The sequence below is a fragment of the Capronia epimyces genome, assembly GCF_000585565.1.
Source record: "Capronia epimyces CBS 606.96 chromosome Unknown aczIQ-supercont1.3, whole genome shotgun sequence".
Taxonomy (NCBI): domain Eukaryota; kingdom Fungi; phylum Ascomycota; class Eurotiomycetes; order Chaetothyriales; family Herpotrichiellaceae; genus Capronia; species Capronia epimyces.
Genome location: NW_006912906.1, coordinates 1,559,583 through 1,583,800, shown reverse-complemented (window position 1 = coordinate 1,583,800; position 24,218 = coordinate 1,559,583). Strand labels below are relative to the sequence as shown.

The 24,218-nt window shown below is 53.6% G+C and overlaps 11 protein-coding genes across 11 annotated transcripts; 4 read left to right on the top strand and 7 right to left on the bottom strand.

The window, feature by feature from the left end:
* Positions 1-484: 484 nt before the first annotated feature.
* Positions 485-2,824, top strand: A1O3_03838 (uncharacterized protein; the record flags this gene model as incomplete). The annotated part of the gene is made up of 1 exon (XM_007733973.1): positions 485-2,824. One exon carries the CDS (start codon positions 485-487, stop codon positions 2,822-2,824), a length of 2,340 nt encoding a protein of 779 aa, XP_007732163.1.
* A 930-nt stretch (positions 2,825-3,754) lies between these two features.
* On the bottom strand, positions 3,755-4,447 carry A1O3_03837 (uncharacterized protein; the record flags this gene model as incomplete). Its single annotated transcript, XM_007733972.1, has 1 exon — positions 3,755-4,447. The coding sequence occupies one exon, from the start codon at positions 4,445-4,447 to the stop codon at positions 3,755-3,757; it is 693 nt and encodes a 230-aa protein (XP_007732162.1).
* A 1,000-nt stretch (positions 4,448-5,447) lies between these two features.
* A1O3_03836 (uncharacterized protein) lies at positions 5,448-7,399 on the bottom strand (the record flags this gene model as incomplete). The annotated part of the gene is made up of 3 exons (XM_007733971.1): positions 5,448-6,379; positions 6,471-7,084; positions 7,149-7,399. The coding sequence occupies 3 exons, from the start codon at positions 7,397-7,399 to the stop codon at positions 5,448-5,450; spliced, it is 1,797 nt and encodes a 598-aa protein (XP_007732161.1).
* Positions 7,400-8,664: 1,265 nt separating this feature from the next.
* A1O3_03835 (uncharacterized protein) lies at positions 8,665-11,531 on the bottom strand (the record flags this gene model as incomplete). The annotated part of the gene is made up of 2 exons (XM_007733970.1): positions 8,665-10,497; positions 10,545-11,531. 2 exons carry the CDS (start codon positions 11,529-11,531, stop codon positions 8,665-8,667), a joined length of 2,820 nt encoding a protein of 939 aa, XP_007732160.1.
* Positions 11,532-14,108: 2,577 nt separating this feature from the next.
* A1O3_03834 (uncharacterized protein) lies at positions 14,109-15,217 on the top strand (the record flags this gene model as incomplete). The annotated part of the gene is made up of 2 exons (XM_007733969.1): positions 14,109-14,171; positions 14,222-15,217. The coding sequence occupies 2 exons, from the start codon at positions 14,109-14,111 to the stop codon at positions 15,215-15,217; spliced, it is 1,059 nt and encodes a 352-aa protein (XP_007732159.1).
* A 167-nt stretch (positions 15,218-15,384) lies between these two features.
* On the bottom strand, positions 15,385-16,224 carry A1O3_03833 (uncharacterized protein; the record flags this gene model as incomplete). Its single annotated transcript, XM_007733968.1, has 1 exon — positions 15,385-16,224. The coding sequence occupies one exon, from the start codon at positions 16,222-16,224 to the stop codon at positions 15,385-15,387; it is 840 nt and encodes a 279-aa protein (XP_007732158.1).
* Positions 16,225-16,584: 360 nt separating this feature from the next.
* Positions 16,585-17,140, top strand: A1O3_03832 (uncharacterized protein; the record flags this gene model as incomplete). The annotated part of the gene is made up of 2 exons (XM_007733967.1): positions 16,585-16,741; positions 16,824-17,140. 2 exons carry the CDS (start codon positions 16,585-16,587, stop codon positions 17,138-17,140), a joined length of 474 nt encoding a protein of 157 aa, XP_007732157.1.
* Positions 17,141-17,683: 543 nt separating this feature from the next.
* On the bottom strand, positions 17,684-17,968 carry A1O3_03831 (uncharacterized protein; the record flags this gene model as incomplete). The annotated part of the gene is made up of 1 exon (XM_007733966.1): positions 17,684-17,968. The coding sequence occupies one exon, from the start codon at positions 17,966-17,968 to the stop codon at positions 17,684-17,686; it is 285 nt and encodes a 94-aa protein (XP_007732156.1).
* Positions 17,969-18,561: 593 nt separating this feature from the next.
* On the bottom strand, positions 18,562-20,047 carry A1O3_03830 (uncharacterized protein; the record flags this gene model as incomplete). The annotated part of the gene is made up of 2 exons (XM_007733965.1): positions 18,562-19,430; positions 19,558-20,047. The coding sequence occupies 2 exons, from the start codon at positions 20,045-20,047 to the stop codon at positions 18,562-18,564; spliced, it is 1,359 nt and encodes a 452-aa protein (XP_007732155.1).
* A 1,116-nt stretch (positions 20,048-21,163) lies between these two features.
* A1O3_03829 (uncharacterized protein) lies at positions 21,164-22,792 on the top strand (the record flags this gene model as incomplete). Its single annotated transcript, XM_007733964.1, has 3 exons — positions 21,164-21,351; positions 21,401-21,755; positions 21,812-22,792. 3 exons carry the CDS (start codon positions 21,164-21,166, stop codon positions 22,790-22,792), a joined length of 1,524 nt encoding a protein of 507 aa, XP_007732154.1.
* Positions 22,793-23,143: 351 nt separating this feature from the next.
* On the bottom strand, positions 23,144-23,737 carry A1O3_03828 (uncharacterized protein; the record flags this gene model as incomplete). The annotated part of the gene is made up of 1 exon (XM_007733963.1): positions 23,144-23,737. The coding sequence occupies one exon, from the start codon at positions 23,735-23,737 to the stop codon at positions 23,144-23,146; it is 594 nt and encodes a 197-aa protein (XP_007732153.1).
* Between the last annotated feature and the right edge of the window lie 481 nt (positions 23,738-24,218).

Sequence of the window (24,218 nt, the reverse complement as noted above, 5' to 3'; positions counted from 1 at the left end):
AGTGACCACTGCAAATACGCGGATACACAGCCAAGCCACTACTATGCATTACTATTGGAGGGAAATCCGGGGAAGAATAGAGGTCTTAAGCATAGAAGTAGAATAATAGAGATCTTTAATCACCGGCCCTTCTCCCTTGCCTGATTTAGCCCAAAATAGTCCGGGTTGTCTCATCCTCCACGGACACCCCATGACTTTCTTCAACTCACGACTACTGGCACATCACTTATTATCGCCTTCATTCCCATGGATTCGCTTACGGCCTCTTCTGTATAACAGACCTTATGCCTCTGTGTTAACTTACTTGTAACATCACCGGCATTGCGTTCCTCCAGCATCGTCAACCGGCTTATTTTTGCAACATTCCCTGCCTGCGTCATCGCCTCAGGCGCCCCCGTTATGCCCCAACCATAGATTCGAGTACTTCGGTTACCTCCCGACCGCATCCTCGCATCTGGACCAGTCTTCCAGGTCCATTGTAGCGATGCAGTACGTCCGGAGCTTGGGGAGTGGTGTCTCCAAGACATGGAATTCCATCAATCCGGCAACTCTGTCGGGAGCCATTGATGTCATTGTTGTTGAGCAAGACGACGGCACTCTGGCTTGTTCACCTTTCCATGTCCGGTTCGGCAAGTTCTCTCTACTTCGACCGTCTGACAAGAAGGTTGATTTCCGGGTCAATGGCGTCAAGCAGAACTACGCCATGAAGCTCGGTGACGGTGGCGAGGCGTTCTTTGTCTTTGAGACCTCAAACGACATTCCGGAAGCCTTGCAGACTTCCCCTCTTGTCTCACCGGCCAACAGTCCACCGGTTGTGGCCACCGACCGACCACCATCTCCTGGGCTTACAGAACCCTCGTACCTCGATATCACGGAGACCGAAAAGGGACGCAACGGCCTGGACGAGACATCGCTACAGCGTCCACCTCTGCTCATTAGACGCGATGGCGCGAATCTCAGTGAAGGAGATGCCTATGGCTCGTTTCCAGGCTCCCGATCCGATCTACGGGGAGGTACCTTATCAGAAGCGACCATCGCCGCCCATAGCCGGGATCGTTCTGCTTCAGAGGAGGTCTTACCTCTCGCTGCACGTGAGCAACTAGAATCAGAGGGCGAAGCATTCCACGGCAATGGAATTCCCATCCCATCCCGGCCCAAATTGAATGAATTGAGCCTTCCCAAATCCTCGGCCAGCCCTCCTGCGCTCAAAGCCAAGGACGCCTATGATCGAGCCATGACGCTGTCTAGGAAACTGTCTTCCTCCAACATTCGGTCGCAAATAACCGAATCAGGGGATCTCATGCTTGACATGACAGGCTATAAATCCAGCGAAGAGGAAGCTCTCCGTGCCGAAGCCGTTGCGCGAAAATTGCTCTCCGAGGAGCTTGAAGGGAACTATGATATCGGATCTCTAATCGGGACTGACGAGAATGGGAATTTGTGGATCTACAGCAGTGAAGAAGCTCGCGAAGCTGCCAGTCGTAAAGCAGTCAATCAAAGCCTAGAGACGGCGAGTGCAGTCTCGCCAGATAGCGCATCCGACCCCGGCTACCACAGCGACAGCGATCGCAGCACATCTCCTACGCTCGCAGCCAAGAGTCATGTGCACGGCCAGCATCAAAGAGCGCAATCGGAAGAACTGCCTCCAGCGCCGCGCATATCTGGGGAGCAGAGTCGAAACTTTGCCAAAACGCTCCGGCTGACAAGTGATCAGCTTAAGGCACTGAATCTCAAACGAGGAGAGAATCAAATGTCCTTCACGGTCAACCGGGCGACGTGTACGGCATACATGTTTTACTGGATGCATGACGTGCCAATTGTGATTTCCGACATCGACGGCACCATCACCAAATCCGACGCGTTGGGTCACTTGCTTAACATGATGGGCCGTGACTGGACGCACACCGGAGTGGCGAAACTGTACTCGGACATTGTGGCCAACGGCTTCAACATCATGTATTTGACGAGTCGCTCGGTCGGGCAAGCAGATACCACTCGGGCATATCTGAACGGCATCAATCAGGATGGTTGGAAACTGCCTCGCGGCCCGGTTATCCTCAGCCCGGACCGGACGATCGCAGCATTGCGGCGGGAGATTTACCTGCGCAAGCCCGAGGTGTTCAAAATGGCATGTTTGCGAGACATCCTGAGCCTTTTCCCGGGCAAGACGAATCCGTTCTATGCCGGCTTCGGCAACCGGTTTACCGATGCATTGAGCTACCGCAGCGTCAACATACCTTCTAGCCGGATCTTCACCATCAACACCAATGCCGAGGTTTCACTGGACTTGTTGACACTGAACAAATACCGGAGCAGCTATGTGACGATGCGCGAGGTCGTTGACCATTTCTTCCCTCCCGTGTCGACGCTGGTGAAAGAAGGCGGCGAAGAGTATACCGATTTTGCGTATTGGCGCGACGCCCCGGGCGATTTGGAGAACTTTGCCCCGACCGATTCCGAAGGGGAGAATGAAGGCGCGGAAGAGCTGGAGCATGAAGACGATGAGGAAGAGGAAGAGGACGAAGCCGAAATCGAATCAGGCAACGACATGGGCGACAGTTTCGTTTCGCACGACAGTCTGGATGAGTCGGCACTGGACGAGTCGATCCGCGAGTCGATTGAGGTGGACGATGTGGCCGAGATCTTGCAGGATTCTAGGATTGTTGACGAAGATGAGGCTGACGACGAGGACGAGGACGACGACACGGAACAGGACGAAAGGCCTGAGTATGATCTGACGGATGATTACCTTGGCGGGGAGGAAACGAGTTGGAAGCGTAAAACTGGGTCACAAACGCCTATACCCACGGGCCGACGGGTGTGAGGCGGTTGAACGTCTAGGTCTAGGTCCAGGTCTAGGTCGAGGTCTAGGTCTAGGTCGAGGTCGAGGTCGAGGTCGAGGTCCAGGTCAGGTTCAGGTCCACTCCACATCCAGAGGCGTAAGACCACGAGAAGAAGCGCATGTGTAGGTGCAGGTGCAGGTGCAGGTGGAGATGGAGATGCAAAGCGTTGGTGTCGACATCGAGCATGACTTACTGTGTTGCATTGCGCCGGCGAACGTTTGGTTATATGCTAATACACTGATACAGTACTTAGCTAGCCAAAAGCGTGCATAAACGAGTTACCTTTGAGGTTTACGGAGAGAGAGAGAGAGAGAGAGAGTGTGTGTGTGTGTGTGCAGGATCTCCATCTCCATCTCTCTCTTCGTGTCTGGTCGTCGTGGCGTAGCGTATGCTATGCTGGCAACCTATGAGCATGCCGACTCATCTCATCTCATCCGTTCGTTCACCTTCACCCCATTCATACATTCTGAATCTTCCTTCATCTTTGAGTCCAACCATCCGTATCTGCATCCGCTCTCTCGGAAATCCATCAAGACGTGCTAATGTAGGATTCGATACCCCTGATTCACGAAACGGAATTCCTTCATCCACTGATCCGCGAAACCATGCACTGATCCGCTGATCGATCCCATCCCGAATCCCCATTCACGGCAGCAACACTCGAAACATCGGTTCGGCGTTCATCCTCCACGTAGCCAGGGCACCGACACCGAAACCGACATAAGGCACAGCAACTCAACGCACCGTAACGCAACACACCGCAACTCAACTCAACGCAGCTCAACACAACGCAGCTCAACTTAACGCAACACACGTAGCAATTAGGCCACTAGGCGAAGGCTTCAGGCTCTCAGCTCCATGCAAACGATTCACTTCCGACCTCTGAAGTCGACAGAGCAGTTTCTCCTCCATCAATGACTCTTGGTCTCCTTGGCCTTACCAACGATCCTATCAAAGCGACTCAGACACCCAACACCCTCGACGAAACAATCCAGCACCCAAGCCCACCAGACAGCAGAGGCCGGCTCGACCCAGTAGCGCGGCAGCTTAGTGGAGGCGAACCACACGACCTCAGCGGCATGGACGACGACGATGAAGCCCAAGACGGCCGGTTGCAGAGTATAGCACAAGTGAGCTAGGGCGGGCGCAGAGCCGTTCAGCGACCAGATGCGCGCGACGACCGACCTAGACTCCGGGCGCAGCTGGTCGCGGAACGGAAAGGTAGCGAAGATCAACAGACACAGCGCGGGCAACAGCCACCCCACCGCGGTGTCTGGCGGCGTGTAGCGGTCGACCACGACGTCGCTGACGCCCAGCGAGTCCAGACATTCCGTGTGCATAGCCACCAGGCGCTCGCGCGCTTCGAGCAGCGACTTCATCGGCGGCGAGAGCGGGACCGTGTGGCGGCCGTGTGCGGAGCTGATGATCATCTGGTCCAGCGTGATGTCGACCAGTTGCGCCCCTTGCGTGCCTGACAGTAGTGGTATCCGCGCGTATTGTGCCAGGTAGAGACGTAGTGAGAGGCCGTGGTCCGAGTTCATGTGGGAGATGATGCGGGCTTTGACTGCGTCGGGGGAGGGGGGGGTGCGGGCGGCGGCAGACATGGTGGTGGTGGTAGTGTTGGTAGTGGTATGTAGTAAGTAGACTTGTGGTGGTGATACGTAGTAAGTAGACTTGTGGTGGTGATACGTAGTAAGTAGATTTGTGGTGGTGGTGGTGTTGGTGGTGTGGTGTTCGTTGAACTCACACAATCCAGATCAACTCCGCCGATGGGTGTGAGTGAGTGAGTGAGTGAGTGAGTGTGTGTGTGTGTGTGTGTGTGTGTGTGTGTGTGTGTGAGAAGAGGCCAGAAATCCAATCAGGATAAATGCAGAACCAGAACCAGAACCAGATTCGGTCGGATTCAGACTCAATTGACTGCTGCTCCTGCTGCTGCTGTGGCTGTGGTGCTGGTATCGACGTTGACGAGGACGTTGTTACAGTAAGCGGCAACAGTGTCCGTGTTAAATTATGTGGGCGGCTCGGTGGCTGGTGGCTTGATGTTTCTTCGGGCTTCGGTGCAGAAGCGGAAGCGGAGAGACGAACTCGGCAGTGTCACCACCACTCACCACCACTACACACTACACCACTATTGATACCACTAACACAGTCGGTACGATTTCATTCCCATACTCGGCCGCGGAACCCGGGCCATGTCGGAGAGACTCAAGGTTATGCATAACACATGTCCTCTATACAGTGTACACTGTCAGTGTCAGTGTCTAGTAGCTAGTAGCTAGTAGCTAGCTATATGTAGATACCTAGCTATGCATGTCCTCCGTATGACTACTTGGTGACTACTTCTACTTGGTGACCACTATGTGAATTAATCCGTCCGTTGATTTCTCCTACCTAGTACTCCATACTAGTAATTACAATAGTCCCGCTATGTACTACGAGTCTACGACTGTATTCCGTACCACGGCACTTACCTATACATGGTATGTACCTGGCACTCATACATGGTATGTACCATGGTATCGATACGAGCTGTCTTCCACCGTCTAATAGAACTATACCAAATTCCCTGTCTATAGTATATACCGATCAATATGAGCTGTCAGTTTAAAAAACCATCCCTTTGGTTTGCTGGACCTTGGCAACATTGATGTTCTTGATCAAGAGAATCCAAATAAACGACAAGGCCATGATCCCCGTGCCCGCGGCCAACATCCTCTCCTGCGCGTAGCCGTATGCCTTCTGGATCGCGACCCGGGTCGGGCTGTCGTAGTCGTAGCTGAGCTGGACCGACAAATCATTGTAGATGCTCTCCAGGTCCGGCTGGGCCGAGTCGGGAAGGTAGCGCGCCAACGCTTGAGGGAAGGTGTTGGTCCAAATGGCAGCCGAGACGGTGTTGCCGACGGCGCCGCCGACGTTGCCGACCACATTGAGCAAGGCGAGCACCGCCGCCACATGTTGATGGTCCGAAGCAGCCAGCACGCCCAGTTGCTCGCAGATGATGAAGACGCTGCCGCCCATGGCAATGAAGATCTGGCACATGACAATGTACCCGATGTTCTTGTGCGGCTGGCGGAAATGGATCATCAGGCCCTGCGCAAGCACGTACAGCGGCACCGCCATGTACAGGAGCCACTTGAAGTGGCCGGTCTTGCGGATCATGAACCCGACCGAGATCAGGAGCACCCCCGACACCACGTCGAACGTGCTGCTGACGTATCCCGCCTCCGAGATCGACAGGTCGTTGACCACCTGCAGAAAGGACGTGAAGTAGCTGGCCCAGCAGTAGTAGGATATCTGGTACGTCAAGTCCAGCAGACACGCGCCAATCACCGTTCGGTTGGTCAGGAGGCTGGCCGCAATAAAAGGCACCCGGGCCAGGTACGCTTCGTGCAGTCCGAACAGAACAAGGACCACGACACCAACCACGATCATGGCGATGATGTAGCCAGATCCCCAGCCGTCAGGGGCCGAGTCGGCGAGTGAGAACGGAAGCAAGAACACGGTCAGTCCGGAAGCGAAGAGAAAGACGCCCAGGGCTACAGCATATGTAAACATCAGGTATCAGCCAGGTGGTGGTTGTTGTTGTCGGCTAAACTCGAACCACAGGGAGGCCGTGTGAAAACATACCGTCGAATTCCACCACCCAATGCAAAGCATTCTGCCACAGTGACCGGCCGCTCCGTTCCCTCCCAAGTAGACCCTGCCTCTGGGCTTTGCGGAGGTTGAGCTTCAAGATGATGAACAATGGCGCCGCCACCACCGGCAGGATGATGGAAAAGCAGCCAAATCCCCACCGCCAGCTGATGCCTTCATAGAAGCCTTCGGATGCTTTGGGGCCCGCAAATGCTGTGATCATATATGGCGAAGACGTAAATGCATATGCCAGACCTCGGTTCTTCAATTTCGACGCGTCGGCCGTGATCACGTCGATGCTGTAAATCATGCCCCCAAAGCCGATGGAATAGAAGACCTGCGCGGCACAAAAGGTGGACAGGGAGTTGCACGATGCCATCAAGATCAACCCGACGTCCGCAAACACCACCATGACCAGGAACCCTTCAGCTCGGCCCCAGAGGTCCAAGATCTTGGCTACAGGGATATAGGTGGCAGCCGTCATGGAATTGGACACGATATAAATGACGGTGAGCAGCGAATGTTGCTCGAAGTCGCTCGTGACGTATGGCGTCAGGTTACTGAGGATGGATGCCTGAAAGGCGTTGACGAAGTACAGTAGGAACATTCTGGTGCACAAAGATCAGAGTCAGATGTACTCGCGAAAAGAAGGTAGATAGATGTAGCACAGACAGGATGAACACGCAGACCAGAGACTGCTTGGACCAGGTCAAGGTGACCGCCTCAACCATTTGCACCCCTCGTTGTGCATCGTCGGCTGGCTGATCCAACGACAATTTGTGTACACTGCCGGAGCCGACCTCTTGACCATCGCCGCCAGCAGTGATGTTGTCGGGGCTGGCTGCCTCGCTCACAGCCAGGCCGGACGAGACATCGGTGGCCGCCCGACGGAAGCCAGGCCGGAAGGTGGGAATTGCGACCATTGGAGTGCCGGTGATGGAACAGGCCGGACAGCAACCGGTCCAGAAAGTGAGTCCTTCCTGAGTGCGCTTTTCAAGGGAACGAAGGTGGAGGGGAAAGCACCAGCAGCTCGCCAGTCCTTACAGTATATAAGACCGTCCATTGAACCTGATCGCGGTGCTCTACCAGAGCCACTAGACTAGTGTGTCTAGGCAATTCAATACAAGCGAACAAGGACACAGGATGAGTACATCCCAAGCATGGAAGCTCCATGCATTGACTGAGACATAATCCGAGGTCGGCCCCAGTAGCCTGACGCGGTAGAGCGGACGAGATTCTTGGAAGATGGCGAGGACCGTCCCCGTCCAGTCCTAGAGCTCGCTTCCCCGGCTGTCGACGAGAGAACGACTCTCCAGAAACAGCACAACGGCGTGGAAGCTTGCGGCGGGATGTGGGATGTGGGATGGATCAGGTGCGACGCGTGATGGTGGTGGTGGTGTCTGCCACTGGTGTCGACGCCGTCAAAGCTTAACAAGATAAGATGCAGAGTTTTCTGCCCCGATGTGATAAGATTAGATAATGGAATGATCAACTGCCCCCTGCCACTCGTAACATTAATACAGATGCCGTGTATCCCAGTCCACCATCTGCCGTGCCTCGCTACGCTGTGGATATTGCCCGAGAAGAAAGAACGGACTTGCTCGGTAAGAAGCAGCTTCACGATCGGACGACACCTCACTCTGTAGTGCGTAAAAGTAGAGTAGCCTACGATGGATGAATGAATGTTGAGACCCCTTCCTCATCCATGAAACGAGAACATCCAATGACTATGTCTATTGTCCGTCACATATCATAGCCACCATCCACTCCCTCGACATTATATATGGCCAACTCGCCGTCTCAAGCATAATACCAGACAGCTAACAATAAGTGCGTGTTATATCCCACCCGCCAACTCTTGTCCCGGCCAGGGCCCAATGCCTGGTGCCAGAAGGCCTCAGCTTTTGCACTCCTTCCACATCCCATAATCCGAATCATATCCAACGAAGTCATTACCCATCAATTCGTAGCTCGTCTCAAAGTATATGTGCCTCAGGTCAAGCTTGTCGCACTCTGTTGCAAATTTCCACATCGTTGTCCTGCCGTACCCAACAGGTTTTATGAGATGGGGCTTCTCAATTTCTGCCTGGCGCCGCTTTGTGGGCATCATGAACGCTTCAGCGCCGATTGCCTCTTGTGCTCGCCGCAGCGAAGCCCCCTTGAATTCTTTCTTTCCGCAATGCATTCTTCATCCGGCGGCAGCGGCTTCGACATTCACCGCATGGGCGAATAGTAACAATTCCGCATTCTGTGGGTTGAGAGAGTGTGCAGCATGGGCCTCTCGCCAATCAAGTAACGCTTCATGCACTGCCTCGTCACTATCGATCAGGATGAAGTCGCCGTCCTCGTCCCGGTAGCGCAACCGAACAGATCCCGAAGCGATCGAATGGTTCGTAAACCGAGCCAGTTTCGCGTCAATTCGATCTGCCAACGACCGAAACTGAATATTGCTCGCAATGATCATCGATACGTAGTTTTCATCAAAGCAAACCTTCGCCTTGAGCTGACTTGGTATGTAGGGATCTCCGTCACTGGAGGGTGATGAGACAGGAGGGGAGAATGCCCGACCATGAGACAGCGACGGTCCATGTGCTGGCCTTCTGGGATCAGTCCCGTAGGACGGATCGTAGGTATAGCCATAGTTGGGCATTCCGGGCCGCGGTCGGGAAGGTAGTCCATACTGTTGGTGTGGCGTCCCTCCCCGAGAGGGCGGCGCATTATTAGGAGAGCTATTGTGGCTTCTCGATGGAGGAGCCATCTGTTTCGCAACATGCGCTGGGATCGGAGGCACGGTCGGCGCGTGCTCGCCCGACACATATTTGCGACTCTGTTGCACCATAGGGTGTACATCCGGGCTGCTTGCAGATCGCATACGAGGCGGTGGCATACCCGGGCCCGGGCCAGGACCGCGACTGCGTCCATTCGCCATGTAAGGATTTCCGTTCGACTGGCCGTTCAAATTTCGAGCTACCGCTGGAGCAGTGTTCCGGTATGACTCCTCGGGACGATGGGCGCTGGTACCGACAGGAGTGGTCCCTCGATTAGGGCCTCCAAATGTGGATTGCGAGCTGGACCGCGCAGACACAGAGGACTGCGGAGGCGTATCCCGATCAACAGGAGAGAAATATGAGCCTCCTTGATAATCCTGGGGAGCTGGCAACCCACGCGTGTTCAATGAAAGGCCTCCCATCTCCGCGGGTGGCGCTCGCATGCGTCCCGTTGACATGTGGGGATTGCTTCCACCGCTTCCTCCAGTGGCCGAACGAGACCGGAGGCTCGTACTGGAAGCATTTCTGCTCATGCTAAATTCAGAGTATCCGGCCACGTCGGTTCCTCCGTAAGTGGTTCCAGACAGTCGGCTGAAGTCGTCCTCCTCATCCTGCGCCAAATGGGGATTTTCCAAGGTCATTCCTTGCAGAGAAAGCAGCTGTGTTTCTGATGTCCCCTTGGCCTTGGCCTCAAGCATGCAAGAAGACCTTTGTGTCTCGACGGTGTCTTGCCACTTCTGCAATGTATCATCATTCTTGAATTTGATGATGAATGTTTCCATCGGTCCTGCCTCGCTCCTCCATTGGATCTGCAACGAGTAGTTGCCAGGGGTACTTTGGGCTGAAACAAACTTGACGTTGTTAAAATAGATACGTCCCTTCAGATTCATCTTGGGTTTCCCACGTTGGCTCAGCGCAGGTCTGTTGGCCAATCTGTTCTTGGGCTTGTTGGCGTTGACATCCTTGCACATGATCAAGATGCGGCTGAAGAGATAGATATGATACTCCTTCTCCTCAGACCGGTGGCTGCCGTCTTTCACGACGTTGAAGGTTCCAAACAGGAAAAGCTCGCCCAGTGTCGAGATTTGTAGCGTCTTCCAATCGTCTATGCGTTCTTGTAGGTCTTGCAAGGCATCATCTCGAGTTTCTTTGTCGATGGAGGCGTTAGCTTGCATCAACACGTCTTGAATGATTGCAATTGCGCCTGACAGATCGTCTTTGAGGGTTTCGTCTTCCGTTTGGTTCCGGAGATCCTGAACAGTCAGTGACAACTCCACACATCGGGCCAGATAGAACACACCTTCAGCAATAAAGGATATTTGGTTAGTCGCTGGAACGGCTTCAGGAGGAAGCCATTAAGAATAGTGGGATTTGCCAGCATTTGCTGGGTCAGGGGTGTTTTGATGGATGCAACCATCTTATCCCATTCCTGCTGGCAGGTCGCTTCGCATCTCCTCTGGTTGGCAATAAAAGGCTCGTATTGTCTGAAGGGGTCCCCGTAGTGCACAAACAACTCGCCCCAGTTTTGTTGGTCTTCCGGTACCTCGTTCTGTTGCTCGACGCGAATCAAAAAACGCTGCGCAAAATCCAACAGGTTGTTTAGGTTCAAAAATATGTGGTGGACGGCGTCCCCGGTCAGCGCGCCAGACTCTTCCAGCTCTTTCTTCAAAAACTGCAAGTTCTGCAGATGATGGACGTATTGTCTTTCAGTCTCGACCAGCTCTCTCAAGATATATTGTCTTCTCGTTAGAGTCTTCGGCGGCTGATTCACACCATTGGACCCATTGTCCGTTCCTTCGCGAGAATCGTCGCTATCTGTGGATGGATGCAACTTCCCACTCAGTTTCAGTATATCGAGAACGCGATTGACCAACTTGGCCACTTTTACGAAGCCGGTAGTGTTATCGCTGTAAAGATCAGTGACAGTAAAGGTATCCGCGGCAGGGATGTTCATTTGTTGCATGCAGGACTTAATGAAGAGGAATGCTGCCTCCTTTCCTACCCTCTCTGGTTTGGTGGTGTCCACATGAAGATCGCCCTCTTCAGGATTGGAAGCATTGTATATGGTCAATAACGGTAACCCGCTTCTGAAGCATTGCCATAAAGACGACACGGGATCGGTCTCTCCGTCGGCTTCGCGTTCCTCCATTTCGTCGAGATAAGGTCTGAAACCTGGGACTCCCGACAAGCGACGACGCAGCTTGACACACAACTGGTAGAGCGATTCTCCATCTCTTACGTTTATAATATTGTTCTTGTCCAACATCGGGCCATGATCACCATTCATCGTGGGCGGCGCGGCCAGCATCCTGCTGGAGTGCTCCTACTCGGGTGTGTCCGTTGTATGTGAAGCCGGTGTGCGTGCAAGCGGAGGCGTTGTATCAGCGCATAGGTCTCGAGGGCAACTGGCTCCCTGAATTGTGGCGAAGCGATGCTTAATGCCGAGAATGCGAGTAAGGACTGGTCGGACCAAAGGCTTCGGTGAGGGCGTGAGGGTTAGAATGTCCAGTCGTGACGCGTACGGAGGCGGTATAAGGATTGTGTATTGCTCGCTGAACGTATGGGTATAGCAAAGAGCGGACCAGCGCAGGTAGCGAACAACGAGGGATGTTCGAGGCAAGATGTGTCTGATATAGAAGGAGAGCTGGAATCGTCGTGAGAGGTCTGTTCTGACAGAGAGGCGAGGAGGCAAAAGAATGGGGGGACGTACCACAGAGCAAAGCAGGGTTGACAGTTTCTTCCCCAGGTTTCACAGATAGGCGGCGGTGATAACGAAGGGGGCGGGATGGTACGAGGCTCCCAATCAGGCTCCGTTGCTATTGTTGGCCGTTCTATTTGACTCGAGAGACGCTCGCAGTCTGGTGGTCTACCAGAAGGGCGACCTGGTTGGGCGATGGGGTGCAAACAGAGCCAATCAATGGGTTGCTGCAAGGGACGCAGGCGCGAAGAGGACGAAAACGAGAGGACAAGGGCGAACGGATTCTCAAATCAATATAAGCCCGAGGTCGATCAAACCAATTGAATGGCTCAGATAGGGGCGGTCGTGTGGTGTTCTCGCTGCTCGCTGCGTGCAGATGTGTGCTGCAGTTGGGGGATGGAAGGTGTGTGCAAGTCGGTGTGTACGGAGTAGAAGATAGGGACGCAGTTTACACTGTACAGTGCATCGACGCGGCGCCCTCAAAGCACGGAAGACTGTGGTGGGTTCGTCCAAGGACCTGCAGGGTGCATGTGCAGGGGCAGATCAAGCCACAGCCGGGTGATGGCGAGGGGCGGCGGATGATGCTGGTGACGGTGTTGGTGATGGTGTTGGTGGTTTGACTTGCAAGTAGTGGTGGTGGCGGCGGTGGTGGTGTGCTTTGCTCCATCCTCAGTCCTGTTGTGTCTCCGAGCCTTTAGCCCCTTGTTTTTACGGTTGGGTGCACCTCCTAGCCACTACTCTATCTAATTAGTACCCAGTCTATCCAGTCTATCCCGTCGATTCCCTCGCCGTGGTAATATTTACCCACTCCCAGGTTATCTCTCCTTCCTCCTTACCCACAGTCCCTCGGGCGGAACGAGTGGAAAGGTCGGCGAAAACGCCCACGGTCATTCCCATCCGCTGCCGCGGGACGGCGGCTCATCGTTAATGTCGCAGCTTGACGCCAGTGGCCGCCAGAAAAGCACCAGAAGTTGGGAAGAGCCCCGTTGGAGCAGCGACCCTACCAGTCTAGGCATGACCAGATAGCTGCCAGACAGTCGACGAGACCCTAACACTTCCTTGAGCCACTCGAAATCCAGCAGGTGGTGTTTTAGCCCGTTAGTGCCCTCCCTTAATCCTCACCACCAATCTTCCCCGGGAGACTGATGTTCAGAGCCCCTAAGCCTTCCTGGCCTACTGGTTCGGTTCTAGTCACAACCTGCCAAACAATCGGCTGGCTTTCAATGCCACAAAAGATGTCAAAGCGCAGCCTGGCCCTCCTTTCGGTCCCTCTCGACTTCTCCTCCGGTCGACCTCCCGGGATCTTCTGCTTCACGGTACTCTAGATATGCGGATGATCCGCAACCCTGAAGATCGATACACTTTGAACGAGAACTTGGGAAAGAACAACTTCTCATCCGTGGACACACACAGGCCAAAGGTGCTGGAAATTTCGTCCACACTTTGGAAGCGCCAGGTAGGGGTGAGCAGCACGAGACAGCTCTGTCACTTATGTTTATTATGCAATCAAACCGAAGTTAAGGGCTTGCAAGGGTCTCGCCTCGAGCGCAGGAGTGCAACCCAATCAACATTCGTGCTGTCAGAATCCCAGTCCTCCAGCGAGCTCAACACGCTGCATGATTGATGTGAACTGTCCGACAGGCTGAATAATAATAGACTTGTCCTGTTTCGATCTCTTCCTGGGTGCTGCAAAAGGCCTGAGGTTGAGTGCCAGAACTACTAGCGTATTTTTCGATTAAATACTTCGAGATCTGCCATCTATGCTTCTAGCACGATCATGGCGCTGCAGTCACTGAATTACTGTCCGACACCCTACCTCCGGAGTCCGGGTGCTCCTGAAAGCCGGCAGTGTCGGCCAGTGGCACGACATGTTGGATTCGACATCGAAGTTGATGAAGGCCATAGGTCAACAACTACCACAGGTTGCGGGTAACTGGCCATGAGCCGATTGAGCCAGCCGAGGTCTCTCACCTCATCCAATCGTCTTTGCGGGGAAAATGTCGCTTTCTTGAAGGGACGACTGGATATATTATTAATATGCCTTCCTCAGACTCCCTCAGACTCCGAAGTGATATAAAAGCCACCAACCTTCATTGCTTATATTATCTTAACCACAGCGAGCATCGTTTAGACTGAGGAGCGCGATCACCTGCATCCCACCCGAAAATGTCTTATTTGGACAAGGAATCTATTCTTGCCCTAGGGCAGATCGACCCTGAATTCAAAGCGGTGTGTCCCTGACCGTCCTCCCCTACGCTTGTCTGACATTTGCCATGCAGTTCGTGGACTCTGCGAATCTCCCTCCCGTAAACTATGACGATATCGATGAATTCAAGGCAATTGTCACGAAGCGCAACGCGACTGCTATTGAAGCGCTGGGCCTCCCACCTCCCGAAATCAAACAGAGTGAACTTGAATATCCGACACGCGACGGCGCCCACCTCCGCGCAAAATTGTACCAACCAACGAACCCCCCGAAAGACGGGAGCCCATTGATTGTCCTATTCCACGGAGGTGGCTTCTGCTTCGGTGCCCCAGAAGGAGAGGAACAGACTGCCCGAAACTTCGTCCAGGCCTTTGGTGCAACTTGTATCTCTGCTTCCTACCGACTGGGGCCCGAGTTCAAATTCCCATACGCTGCGAAGGATGGGTGGGACTGTTTGAAATGGGCTGCTGCCAACGCAAAGTCTTGGGGAGCTGACCCTTATGTTGGCTTCGTAGTTGGAGGCACCTCGGCGGGTGGGAACATCTCTGCAGTTTTGGCGCACGTCGCCCGCGATGAAAAGTTATCGCCCCCTTTGACGGGACAGTACCTCGCCATTCCTGCTCTGTTGACGGAGAAGAAGGTGCCAGAGAAGTATCGTCCATATTATCTGTCCTATGAACAGAACAAAAACGCGCCTGTTCTTCCAGTCGCCGCGATCGACATGTTTATGAGAGGCTACCAACCTGACGAGGATGATGGCGTGTGGTACGTGCCCTTCAACCATCCAAAGGGCCACAAGGGCTTGCCGCCAGCGTTCTTCCAAATCGACGGCCTGGACCCGTTGCGAGATGACGCCATCATATATGAGCGTGTTCTTCGAGAGGAAAACGGGATCCAAACCAAATCGTTTATATATCCTGGGCTTCCCCATGGTCATTGGGCATTTTTCCCGTTCTTGAAGAGCAGTGAGAAGTTTCGAAAAGAGCAAGTCGAAGGCTTGGGCTGGCTTCTCGGAAGGAAACCCGACTTCAGTAAGGTCGTCCTCAAGGCTGCGGCTGGTGGGGCGTGATTGTGTTGAAAGGCAGGATTTACCATGTCATAGATAAAGAAGCCTTTGGCGTGCTGTGGCTTCGCCGTGGCCATCAAGAGCAATAGATACCGATGAATTGGTAGGATCGTATCTCATTCCGTCATTACGCTTTGGTTAATGGACATTTTCCGTCTTCTGGAACCATTCTACTTTTTTCTTTCCCGTATCTTGAATTTGACCCCGTTCTTGTTGACCCCTCCAACAGTCCTTGCCATCTTCGCCCGTTGCAATTCGAGTTGGTCAGCGGCTGCAAGGATCTCTTGTTGTCTCTTTTTCAGTGCTTCGAGTTTCGCAACGCGCATCCCTTGTAGTCGTATTCTCTTCTTCCGTTCCGCGCGTAGGCGGGCCGCTGCGCCCTGTTCAGCTGCCACTGCCTTTTTCGACCTGCGTTTAGACGCTGGAGGGTCTGAGATGACCTCGAGATCTGTGAGATCTGGTGTCTGGAAGTCTGGTGTCTGGAAGTCCGGTGTTTCCTCGATTCCCGGTGCAGGCTCGGAAGGATCTTGTCTCAACACCTCACCATTTGAGGTGCGTTTTTTCCCTCTGCTCAGCACCTCCTCGTCGTCGCTGAATATTTTCCGTCTCCCCACACTCGGGCCCACTGTCACAGCGTCCATGCCGACCTCCTCCTTCAATCTCTCGATTTCTTTCCTCCCTCTGGCTGCTACAGTTCTTAAATATCCTGCATCTTGAGTCTTTAAGAGTTTGACCGCATCATGGCTCAAGGGGGCGTTCTTGTCACCGGCAGCCTTGTGTTTTCCCAAGCCGGCCTTGCCCTGGCTCAGCATGCCAAAAGCGAATTCATCTGGGTTCTTCTCCCGGGCCTTTTGAGACAATTGCGCGAGTTTCTTCTTCTTGGTATTGTAGTCCTGCGCACGGAGCGAATAGTCCTTGTGTTTTTCCAGAAGACCCCATTTCTCTCGAGATTGGGGTTGCGAGCGCTCTTTGTGCGGGCGCCGGGCGACGGCGTTTCGAAGCGACGACATTGCGTCTACGTAGGATGCGTAGATCGAGGCTGAGGGGCTTTGCCGGCGAGAAAAAGATGCTGCGGTTGCAAAGAAGTACAATAAACAGAGAGACGCTGTTGATGTTTTGGGGGAAGGTCTTGGGGCGGCCGCAAAATTCCACGGGCCGCCAATTACTCCACCGACCATCGGGCATTGCGTGCAGATGCCCATCCAGGTCAGCTCGACGAGCTTCATTCTAAATAATGCTCAATCGTCAACTGCATCATGATATCCAGTCTTGCCCGAGTGCATACCTAGCATGGCCAGCGTCTGACTGTTCTTGCTATAGCTACATTATACTTCTGCTGCCATCTTCTTGACATAGATCAAGCAATGGAGATGGCTCCTTCTGTCGTTCCCGAGCCACAACCGCCCTCAACATCCAGACCACAGCAGAACCTCCGCAACCCTCTCCCGCTGTCGCCGGCCCAGGAAGCTGAGGTCCGCAAACTGTACTACGCTCGTGTCCGGTCAAGATGTGCCGATGAAATCAAAGGTCGGTTTGCACCGAGAGCCCCCAGCCTCCGTTCAATCACCAATGTCTCTGCATTCACAATTCTAACTCGTTCTTCCTGTAGAATTCGCCGACTGCGCCCGCGGCCGAACAGTCAGCGTAGCATGGCACTGCCGAGCTCAGCATCTCGCCATGAATGGCTGTATGATACAATTTGCTACCAAGGCGGAAGAAGATGCTGCTCGGGAAGAATGGTTTGCAGGTGTATTAGAGCGGCGGAAACAGAAGGAGGAAGAACTAGCCGCTGTAGAGAAAAGAAGAGTCGAAGTCATTGAGTTGACAAGAAAGCAGGAGGAGAAAGAACGGCTTGAGATGGAGAAGAAGCTGGCCGAAGAGAAACAAAATGAAGGGAAGAAGACCAGGGGTTCCTGGTGGCGGTGACTGACAACGTCAGCGTAACGGAATAATGGGAATGGGGAGGAGGCCTCAGTCTTCTGGCATCGAAAATCTGGATCGAGGTCCTCCCGATCAGGAGTTGAAGTCTAGCACGGCTGTGAGGGAGAGGAGAGGTCCCGATGAATTCTTCATTCAATCTCGCCCTGCTTCCTGACACCGTTTGATCAGCTCCTAGCATCTCCTCCTGCTCGACAACGGAAATTCTGGGTCAATCAATGAGCTCTGCTTTCGATGGACCTCACAACATTATTTCCTCGCTGCTCGGACCGAACCATAAAGGCATGAAGCCGGCCTCAAGACATCTCGGGCAGTGGACGCTTTTGAGACAACCGAGTGAAGTCACCATCTCTCTCTTCGGCATATCCCAGACGGAACGGTAGTTGATTCAGCTTCATCCCGAACCGGAGGAGCAATCTTGAAAGATCCGCCTCTCGCGTTGTCGAAAAGCACGTCTCTGGATCATGTCAGCCAACGACACTTATATATTTCACATCAAATCTCACCTCTGGTTTCGGGAAGGTCGCAGAGTCAAGCCATTCCACCACCAAATCTGGCTTTGAAGTGTTCCCATTCCCTGCTTGCTGGAAACACCTCGCCCTCGTTGTCGGGAAGCAGGCTCGGTTGTTCTCGTTGCTCATCCACCTGGAGACAAGATGTTCCTTGAGGCGGCGCCCGCGCCCGGGCCTTAGCTTGAAGATGTCGTCGCTCCTGAAATACGCGATAGAGGAAGTACGCGGCGACAAGCCATACCACGCAGTTGGCGAATGCGATGATCAGCTCGAAGGGCGAGACGTGTTTGGGATGATAGTTCATATTTTGGTTGCTCTCAGCGTCTGCTGTTGAACCTGACTCTGGGCTTTTAAAGGAGCAGCTTGTCAGATGTGAGAAAGCTGGGTGCGGGAGCAAAGGGCGATGGAAAAAGTGTCTGTTTCAACGGTCTGGATGCAGCGGGATCTGTACATATACCTATCCAGGCTATTGCACAGCCGTCTGTTCTTCAACAAACGATCGCAGAAGAAGTACGGTTTTACGGAATATCCAGAGGAGCGCAGCCCCTCGAATGGCGAAGGGCGAACAAAAGACCATTGTGACAAGCACATCTCTGGAAGAGTCTTACGTTCAACAAGAGGGACCCAGCTGTCTGTTTGCCATGTGTCATAGAGTACTTTGATACTGCACAGATCCTTGGACACGTAGCCTAGAAGACCGCATACACTCATCATTACCACAACGGATGCCTCCAGTACAACATCAGGCTTCTACAAGAGATTCACCTGCATGTCGTCAAGCCATTCATGTCCTCATGATTGTCATCTGTGGTCGCCCAAGGCCATTGTAGGGGCTCCTTCACCCTGACGCGTGGGCGGCCACGGTGATGGCACAACCACGCCGCCATAACCCAGTCCTCACCATATTAGAAACCGGTCATATTTGTCGCAAAACCCTTCAACCGCCTGTACAAACTGTGCAATGTGCTCCTCCGTGAGCACGATGTTCAAAGCAATAAATCCACGTGGGGCCAAGTAGACTCCGGACTCGAGCATGTGATGGAAGAACAAGCCCTGCAGCAAGTCCCTGTCCGGGCCGGCGAAGTGGATGGCCATCAAGCTGCCGACACCACTGACAAACATTTTGGGTGGGCAACGCGGGTGTTGGGGTGATTGCATGTCGTCTGTTACTGGGCCTGCAGGCAAAGTGCCTTGGATGGCTCTCGTGGACAAGACACGTTCGATCTGCTGGCGCATGGAGTCGCCCAAATGGTTCAAAGCGCCGAGTTTGTCGGCAGTCAGCAGGTCGCAGCCAGCAATGCCAGCGGCCATGGTGAAGACATTGTTATTGAACGTGCCTGGGTGCTGGAGACTGCCGGACCGAGGATCGTACAGAGCCATGATATCTCTCCGGCCGCCAAAGGCGCCGAAACTCATGCCGCCGCCGACCCATTTGCCCAGCGTCATCAGGTCGGGCGTGACGCCGGTCTGCGACCCTAAGCCGCGGTAGTGCAGACGACTAGTCATGACTTCGTCAAAGATCAGGAGGGCGTTGGCGTCCTCGGCCAGCTTGCGGAGACTGCCTAGGAACCGGGGCGTGCCTGCATAGCAGCCGCCGCTGCCGAGCATGGGCTCGACCAGGATCGCGGCCAATGTATCCTTGGCTGACGGCAGCAGAGAGCGTACTAGATCTTCAGTGCCCTCGACATCGTTATACGTGCCCACGACGAACTCGTGCGGCAGGTTGATGGCCGATGTGTTGCCCGAGATGGTGGAACCGTGGTAGCCTGAGACGGTAAATCAATCCTTGAACTGCTCGGGGTTTGGGGCCTGCTTTTCAGCTTGGGACTTTCGCATCGTACAAATAGTCTTACCCACAAATGCTGAACGATCAAAGGCTATGGTTCAACGTACCTTTATTGAACAACAGCACCTTCTTCTTCCCCGTGTACGCAACCGCCGTTGCAATCGCCATCATGTTCGCCTCGGTACCCGAGTTGACGAACCGCACGAGCTCCACGGCTGGAAACCGCTCACACACCCTCCTGGCCAGCTGCGGTTCGAGTGGGTTGTGGCCGCCGTAATTCCATCCACTTTCCAACGCCATCTGCACCGCGTCCTTGATGACCGGGTGGCTATGACCGTAGATGCCCGCGGTATATTCGCCCAGAAAGTCGACGTACCTGATTCCGTCGACGGTGGTGAGATGGCAGTCCCGCCCTAAGTCGATGGTCAAGGGGAACGGCGTGGTGTGTAGCACCGTCCGGGTGTTGCCGCCGGGCATGTATCTGCATGCTTCGACATGGTTCTCACGGGATTGTGGGTGTTTTTGGTTGTATTGTACGTGGGCCTTGTCAAGGTACGTTGAAAGAGAATGAGACGTGTTGGATGGCAGAGAACCCATCGAGATATGTGAGTCGGAGAAACTGGGAGTGGCTTGGAGGAGAAATTGAGTAGTAGAAAGAGAAATATAGGGAAAGTCTCTTTAGGTGGTCAAGATGGTGTTTGTGTTTGTAGCTGATGGTTCGAAATGAGTGTTATTTCTGGTTGGAGGGTACTGTACGCACAAGCTGTCAAGCACAGTACGCCCTGTGATGGCCTCGGCGAAATCTGGCTGCTCTTATCTCATCAGCACACTGGCAACCTGTGGTATTGTATCGTGATAGAACAATATCTTGCTGAGCTGATTTGTCTCACGCATTCAACTCAGTTCACTGCTTCACCCAAAACATCACCAAACGTACATACGAGTATCCTATAAATAAACTCCTGAGTCCCCAACAATTTTGCAGGAAGCGTCTAGGTCAGGCCTGATTGATGTCGGATTCAATTAGTACAACAACCGTCACCGCGTCTGGAATGAAGTATGACTGTGATGGGATTCGAATAGCTTCGATATTCACAGTGGCATGGCATCAAGTGAATTCTTTGAAGAGAACGAACGCGCTCAGTGATATTTCTCTGACCCGTCACTCATAGACCATCCACGTAGTAGAAGACAGTTTCAAGGTCCAGGGAATAGAGGAGAGGTGGAGCAAACATGCTGAAAGGTAGAGCAGTAACTAAGCAATTGGGATTTATTGGATTGAGCCTGAAACAAGGCTCCGGGCAATTTATCGCTCCGTACTCCGTACTCCGTATTCAGTGCCGGACTCCAAGTTGAATGACGGCAATTAGAATTAAGCTTAAGCTTAACTTGAAACTAAGCATGGAGAAAGCTTGGCACTCTGTAGATCCAAATCCTGCCTCTGCCTTCCAACTTCCAACTCGGTTCTCGTTCTCCGCACTTCCCCAGCCTGAGCCTCAGAGACTCGCATCTTGTCTTGACTGCCTACCTAGGTAATTACTACGAAGGACCTGGTAACAGTCGGCTCTGCACTGTACGGAGTACGGATACTGACCACCTGTGCCTACTGAATCTCATTCAGATCATGCCAAGTATCCGTACCAAGAATCCGCATGCACCTACCTGACGTTACTCCTACCCACCACGACTGAATACTACCGTTACGTCTTAGTCATGGCTTCTTCCTCAAAACGCGTGTCGACCTTGAGATCAGCCTTGCATGCTAGTGCAGATGGCCGTCGCTTCTCCCTGCATCCAGAGGATGAGCATTCTTCCAGTGCCCACCAGAACCTGAGATCCGACCCCGCGCACAGAGTTCATGCTGGTCTAGACACCTCTAGAGTTAGCACTGGTGTCATCTGGTATTCCGTCTTTTCAACTGTGCTTTAACGTGGTGCTGATCTTCTGCAGGGTTACAGAGCAAGCTGCTAAACATGGCTATGCCGACGAGCCTCAGAAATGGGCCAATCTGGGTCAAGGCGCCCCTGAAGTCGGAGATGACATTGAAGGATGCTTTCCCCGCCCTACCTCGATTCCTGTAACCCTTCAAGGTCAAGAGTATGGGCCTGTCGTGGGAATCAAACCCCTCAGGGCTGCTGTTGCCAAACTCTACAATGAGCACTACCGCCAGGGCAAGGAGTCTCAATACACGTGGGAGAATGTGTGCATCGTGCCGGGAGGAAGAGCAGGCCTGATCAGGATCGCTGCTGTGCTTGGCAACGCATATTTGGGATTCTTCATTCCTGACTATACTGCGTATAGTGAGGTGCGTATCATCAGGGCTAAAGGCGGTTGCCATATCTGCTGACTGTGGTCGTATAGATGTTGAGCCTGTTCCGAAACTTTGTGGCCATCCCTACCCCCTTGTCCTCCGCCGATGGGTACCACATTCATGCTGATAAGGTTGCGGATGAGCTTGCTCGGGGAACAACCGTTATCTTGACTTCGAACCCGCGCAATCCTACGGGCCATGCTTTGGATCCAGATGAATTGTCACTGATACAGGACATCTGCCGGGACAGGGCTACCTTGATCTTTGACGAGTTCTATGCTGGCTACAATTACAACTCGGGCTGTGACGGCAGCACGATTTCGGCCGCAAGCAATGTTATTGACGTTGATAAGGACGATGTCATCTTGGTCGACGGTCTGACGAAACGTTTCAGACTTCCTGGTTGGCGCGTTGCCTGGATCGTCGGTCCTAAACCATTCATCCAAGCCCTCGGATCGTCCGGGAGCTACCTTGATGGAGGAACCAACGTGCCATTCCAGGAGGCCGCAGTCGAAATGCTGGACCCGCCCAAAGTACGAGAGGAGATGAAGGCTCTCCAACGCCATTTCAAGATGAAGCGTGACTATGTTCTCAAACGACTGAGAGAGATTGGCTTTAATCAAGGCGACCAAGAAATCCCCGACAGCACGTTCTATATTTGGCTCGACCTTACAACGCTGGACCCGCCCTTGCCCAAGGATAGTGCCATTGATCTCTCCAACGGTCTCTCCTTCCTGGACGCGCTCTTGAAGGAGCGGACCATCGTCGTTCCGGGAATTTTCTTCGACCTGAACCCTTCAAAGAGACGAGACCTGTTCGATAGTCCTTGCCACCACTTCGTGAGGATAAGCTACGGACCCAAGATGTCTGTGCTCAAGATGGGGCTTGACGGTATTGAGCGAGCGGTCAAGCGCGCCAGAGGCGAAACTGTACAGGATGATCGTGCCACCCAAGAGGAATCCGAAGCACGAAGCCCCCAAAGTCCAATTCAATCAGAGAAAGGGGCGGGGCATGGCGAGCACTCTCACTGACAAAAAACACACACGACGATGACACGAAGGCACGAAGACACAGGAGCCATGGTCTGAGGAAGGTACATTATGTTTTACAAAACGATCATTCCCCGGCTCTGAGCTCTGCAACGCCTCGGGCCAGACCCATACCCAAGGAGCTTCGATACGAAGTAATATGCTGGTTCCTCCATCACAACATGGCTCAATTGATTCCTTTTCATCATAGCCCGGCTCGGGGCAGTTTCGGTAATTTCGGTAGCTTGGGAAGTTTGGGCAGTTTGACCTTGGGAAGGCCCAGATCAAGCCCTGAGGATCAATTACTATGGTTAGCGTTTAGACCAGTGCTGTGAATAAAGGGGATCAGTAGACTTACAGGAGTGCTAGCGTCAAGTCACCGTGTATGCTGGCCTTGAGTTCAATCTCAATATCCAGGTTCAGCTCTAAGCGCAGTTTCAATCCATCTTGATCCATCGGGTCCTTCCCGGTGCTGTCTTTTGCATCGTTGGGTTTTGCTGTGTCCAGGGGTTGTGTGGGCGGTGCGCCTCGCCATGGAATTTCACCTCGCAGCATTCGGGCGTATGTCACCGGGCCTACCATGGACTCGGAGGGTGGCTTTATTCTTTCAAACGGCTGTGCTTCTGTGATGTCACGGGGATCGGGGTTCGTCAACCATTGCTGCTGCGGCGGCTGCGGCTGTTGTTGTTGACTCTCTGGGCCTTCGTCGATCGAGGCCATGGATTGAGCAGAGGCATTTCCGGCCTGAGCCCCGCCCTGAGCCGTTTTCCTCTGTCGCTGATTCTGCCTTCTTCTCCGTCGTGATTGCGACCTGGACCGTGACTCGTAGCCTTGGTCGTCGCCAGACGTCGTCGAGACTTCGGAAATACTACGTTCGGGCGCCGCAGGTCGACTTGGTTTCTTGCCGGGCGTCTTCTCGGGCGTTGGGGTCTGCTGTGGCTCGGACATACTGACCACAGAGCTATGAGAGAGTGAAGAGAGATGGAAATAGTGGTGTCAGCGAGAAGGCAGATACTAGAGGTAGACTTAACAGCAACAAGAGATTGAACTTGGAGAAGGGTTATGATGAGCGATGGCACTGTCGAGGGGAAGGGAGACAAGACGGGAAAAGGAGACTTCAACAACGACATCATCGCGTCCGGTATCCATGTCGCTCCCCCGTCAACCTACCTCATGGCGGGATGTTCCTCTGTTTGAAGCAGCGGGATCCTCATGCAGATCGCAGACGTCGTTTTGGGGACGGACGGTGGCTATGAGCTCGGAACTTGGAATAATCCTGGTCGGCGGATGCAAGGCGGGGGCAACTGACAGCTCAAGTCTCACCGTTGATTTGGCAAGGGGCGTCTTGGTGCGGCTGGGACCCCAGGATCCTGTTGATGTGGCGCTGACGGCCAGGGTCTGTGGTGTAGTACGGATATGTGTGGCGCTG